Source organism: Oncorhynchus mykiss, chromosome 13, assembly GCF_013265735.2.
Source record: "Oncorhynchus mykiss isolate Arlee chromosome 13, USDA_OmykA_1.1, whole genome shotgun sequence".
Taxonomy (NCBI): Eukaryota; Metazoa; Chordata; class Actinopteri; order Salmoniformes; family Salmonidae; genus Oncorhynchus; species Oncorhynchus mykiss.
This window is the reverse complement of record NC_048577.1, coordinates 59,050,169-59,055,168: the sequence shown is the minus strand read 5'-3', so window position 1 is coordinate 59,055,168 and position 5,000 is coordinate 59,050,169. Positions and strand designations below refer to the sequence as shown.

The following is a 5,000-nucleotide window of genomic DNA, read 5'->3' as shown; positions in this document are numbered from 1 at the left end:
GTGAGGGTCTTAGGGACCAACCTGAATTTCAGCCTCCTGAAGTTGAAGAGGTGCTGTTATGCCTTCTTCACCACACTGTCTGTGTGGGTGGACCATTTCCGAATGTCAGTGATGTGTACGCCGAGGAGCTTTTCACCCTCTCCACCGCGGCTCCATCAATGTGGATGGGGGCGTGCTTGCTCTGCTGTTTCCTGAAGTCCGTGATCACGTCCTCCCGGTAGGCTGTCTTGTCGTCCTTGGTGATCAAGCCCACTACTGTTGCCATCTAGAAACTTGATGATTGAGTTGGAGGCATGTATGGCCACGCAGTCATGGGTGAACAGGGAGTACAGGAGGGGGCTGAGCATGCACCCTTGTGGGTTCCCTGTGTTGAGGATCAGCGGAGTGGAGATGTTGTTTCCTACCTTCACCACCTGGGGGCGGCCCGTCAGGAAATCCAGGACCCAGATGCACAGGGCAGGGTTCAAACCCAGGGCCCCGAGCTTAATGATGAGTTTGGAGGGTACTAGGGTGTTGAAGGCTGAGCTGTAGTCAATGAACAGCATTCTTACATAGGTATTCCTCTTGTCCATATGGGATCAGGCAGTGTGCAGTGCGATGACGATTGCATCATCTGTGGATCTTTTGGGGCAAATTACTGTGGGTTTTAGGGTGTAAGGTATGGTGGAGGTGATATGATCCTCTCAAAGCACTTCATGATGACAGAAGTGAGTACTACGGGGCGGTAGTCATTTAGTTCAGTTACCTTAGCTTTCTTGGGAACAGGAACAATGGTGGTCATCTTGAAGCATGTGGGAACAGCAGACTGGGATAGGGATTGATTGAATATGTCCTAAACACTCCAGCCAGCTGGTCTGCGCATGCTCTGAGGATGCGGTTAGGGATGTCATCTGGACCATGGGATCATTATGGGATCATTCACCTGTGGACCATGGGATCATTCACCTGTGGACCCTGGGATCATTGTGAGATCATTCACCTGTGGACCATGGGATCATTGTGGGATCATTCACCTGTGGACCATGGGATCATTATGGGATCATTCACCTGTGGACCATGGGATCATTATGGGATCATTCACCTGTGGACCATGGGATCATTGTGAGATCATTCACCTGTGGACCATGGGATCATTATGGGATAATTCACCTGTGGACCATGGGATCAATGTGAGATGATTAACCTGTGGACCATGGGATCATTCACCTGTGGACCATGGGATCATTGTGGGATCATTCACCTGTGGACCATGGGATCATTATGGGATCATTCACCTGTGGACCATGGGATCATTATGGGATCATTCACCTGTGGACCATGGGATCATTATGGGATCATTCACCTGTGGAATGGGATCATTGTGGGATCATTCACCTGTGGACCATGGGATCATTCACCTGTGGACCATGGGATCATTGTGAGATCATTCAGCTGTGGACCATGGGACCATTGTGAGATCATTCACCTGTGGACCATGGGACCATTGTGGGATCATTCACCTGTGCTCCTCTTGAAGCACTCTGTGAAGATTGTACCCCACTCTCAGATCTCCCCCCCCCCTCTCTCTCTCTCCTTCCCTCCTTCTCTATCTTTCTCCTCCTTCTTTCCTTCTCTCAGTGTTATTAAGTCAACAAGTGGATTGTGTGTCAACAGGTGAAACTGAATCCGCGGACTGAAAGGGGCTCTGTGAGGCCGTACTGTGTGTGTGTGTGTGTGTGTGTGTGTGTGTGTGTGTGTGTGTGTGTGTGTGTGTGTGTGTGTGTGTGTGTGTGTGTGTGTGTGTGTGTGTGTGTGTGTGTGTGTGTGTGTGTGTGTGTGTGTGTGTGTGTGTGTGTGTAAGCTAAGTAGGCCATCCAGTGACCGCAGTTCTGGGTTGTGTGTGAGAGAGGCCGAGCAAGAGTGAGAGATTTGGGTGTTTAAGTCCACCACAGCTTTCCCACCTCCATCACCCCTTAATCAAAGGGAAGTCACACACACCACAGACGGAGAGAGAGAGAAGGGAGGGAGAGAGAGATAGGAGAGATAGAAGGCTTTTAGTGTCCCTTCCTCTGGCTTAGAGGGGATCAAATGCTCAGGGGGGTCCAGCCATCAGAGCTAAGACCCAGGAAACAAGGAGGGGGGAGAGATGGAGGGATGGGGATTGAGGGGAAGAGGACATTTGGGGTAAGGAGGAAGAAGGGGAACAAGAGACAAGATATAGAGATATATGGATTAAGTAGATCAAAAGGGGAGGGCGAAGGGAGAGAAAAACAGAAGGGGAGAGGAGGGCGAATGAGGTAGAGGTGTGAGTGGGCTGGAAAGGGGAACAGGAGAGATGTGGGGAGAAATGAGGTAGAGGTGTGAGTGGGTTGGAAAGGGAAACTGGAGAGATGTGGGGAGAAAGGAGGTAGAGGTGTGAGTGGGTTGGAAAGGGAAACTGGAGAGATGTGGGGAGAAAGGAGGTAGAGGTGTGAGTGGGTTGGAAAGGGAAACTGGAGAGATGTGGGTAGAAATGAGGTAGAGGTGTGAGTGGGCTGGAAAGGGAAACTGGAGAGATGTGGGGAGAAAGGAGGTAGGGGTATGAGTGGGTTGGAAAGGGAAACTGGAGAGATGTGGGGAGAAACGAGGTAGAGGTGTGTAGTGGAGACAGTCGTCCGGTCCGGGAGTGACCTCTGTGTTTGACCCTATAATGGAAGGTAATGATCCACGGTGAGGGAGTCGTGTTCACACCCATGTCCACCTCTACCCTGAGCCCTGTCTGTAACTAGAGACCCTAATCCCTCACACTAACCCCTCACATTAACCCCTCACACCCCTCCTCACACTCACCCTAACCCCTCTTCCTAACCGCACACACACCTCAACCTCACACTAACCCCTCACACCCCTCCTCACCCTAACCCCTCTTCCTAACCACACACACACCTTAACCTCACTCTAACCCCTCACAGCCCTCCTCACTTAATGACCTCACTACAAAGAGTTCCAAGTAGGGCCTGGTTTCATATGAGTGGACTATAGCTACGGCCCAACATGTATGGCAGCAGCAGACTAAGGGGACTAGAACTAGGACTGTGTCCTGGTCAGGTCACATGGTCAGGTAAAACACTTGGTCCTAGCTAAGGAGGTAGGATCTTAAAGAGGCTTCTGAAGTTTCTCATTTCCAGGCTTGAGTTTGTCTTAACTACAAATGGATCAACCCCTACAAAATGCGATAATGCAACACAATAATTCCCATTTCCTATTGCTGCAGGATTATTAGGATCCTATTCTCTGATTGGCCAATTCAGTGGAGATACTTTTGTTCAGACAGTCCAATCATGCCTTTTCTGTGAAATGTGATGAATGTGATGATCTTACAGTAAGTGTTATGTTGACCAACAATATGCCCATGTAGCTACATACATTACCCACACACAGTATTGTGGGAGGCTGTTACAGCCCACGGAAGCCACTCTCACAGTATCTGTCTGTCTGTGTGTGTGTCTCTCTCTCCAGGTATATGTGAACGGAGAGTGGGTGACCAGTATTGGGGAGGGGGGCAGCTTTGGGGAGCTGGCCCTGATCTACGGGACCCCCCGAGCCGCCACCGTCAAGGCCAAGACTGACATGAAGCTGTGGGGCATCGACCGGGACAGCTACCGACGCATCCTCATGGTACAGATACACACACACACACACACACACACACACACACACGACCAGGACAGCTACCGACGCATCCTCATGGTACAGATACACACACACACACACACACACACACACACACACGACCAGGACAGCTACCGACGCATCCTCATGGTACAGATACACACATGTAGAAACACACACACACACACACACACACACACACACACACACACACACACACGACCAGGACAACTACCGACGCATCCTCATGGTACAGATACACACATGTAGAAACACACACACACACACACACACACACACACACACACACACACACGACCGGGACAGCTACCGACGCATCCTCATGGTACAGATACACACATGTAGAAACACACACACACACACACGACCAGGACAGCTACCAACGCACCTAATGGTACAGGCTGAGCACACACGAGCGCACACACACACGCAAGTGCACACACATGCAAGTGCACACACACACACACACACACACACACACACACACATACACAGAAAGGCATAAACAGACACACAACCGTAGCAGCTACTGACACATCCTCATAGTACATAACAGACACACATACAGTACACCTGGCACAGCTGTCCTCTGTTCAGACACCAATCTGTCTGACTCTACTGTCTCTGTCCAGACACCAACCTGTCTGACTCTACTGACTCTGTCCAGACACCAACCTGTCTGACTCTACTGCCTCTGTCCAGACACCAATCTGTCTGACTTGACTGCTTCTGTCCAGACACCAACCTGTCTGACTACTGCCTCTGTCCAGACACCAACCTGTCTGACTCTACTGCCTCTGTCCAGACACCAACCTGTCTAACTCTACTGCCTCTGTCCAGACACCAAACCTGTCTGACTCTACTGCCTCTGTCCAGACACCAATCTGTCTGACTACTGCCTCTGTCCAGGCACCAATCTGTCTGACGCTACTGCCTCTGTCCAGACACCAACCTGTCTGACTCTACTGCCTCTGTCCAGACACCAATCTGTCTGACTACTGCCTCTGTCCAGACACCAACCTGTCTAACTCTACTGCCTCTGTCCAGACACCAACCTGTCTGACTCTACTGCCTCTGTCCAGACACCAATCTGTCTGACGCTACTGCCTCTGTCCAGACACCAATCTGTCTGACGCTACTGCCTCTGTCCAGACACCAATCTGTCTGACTACTGCCTCTGTCCAGACACCAACCTGTCTGACTCTACTGCCTCTGTCCAGACACCAACCTGTCTGACGCTACTGCCTCTGTCCAGACACCAATCTGTCTGACGCTACTGCCTCTGTCCAGACACCAATCTGTCTGACGCTACTGCCTCTGTCCAGACACCAATCTGTCTGACGCTACTG

At 50.9% G+C, this 5,000-nt stretch overlaps 1 protein-coding gene across 1 annotated transcript in view; it reads left to right on the top strand.

Annotated features, from left to right (window-relative positions):
* prkar1b (protein kinase, cAMP-dependent, regulatory, type I, beta) overlaps positions 1–5,000 on the top strand; it is a 204,574-nt gene that overhangs the window by 137,304 nt on the left and 62,270 nt on the right. The window contains exon 7 of the mRNA XM_036941741.1: positions 3,478–3,636. Coding sequence (XP_036797636.1) covers positions 3,478–3,636 — 159 coding nt within the window. The remainder of the gene's footprint in view (positions 1–3,477; positions 3,637–5,000) is intronic.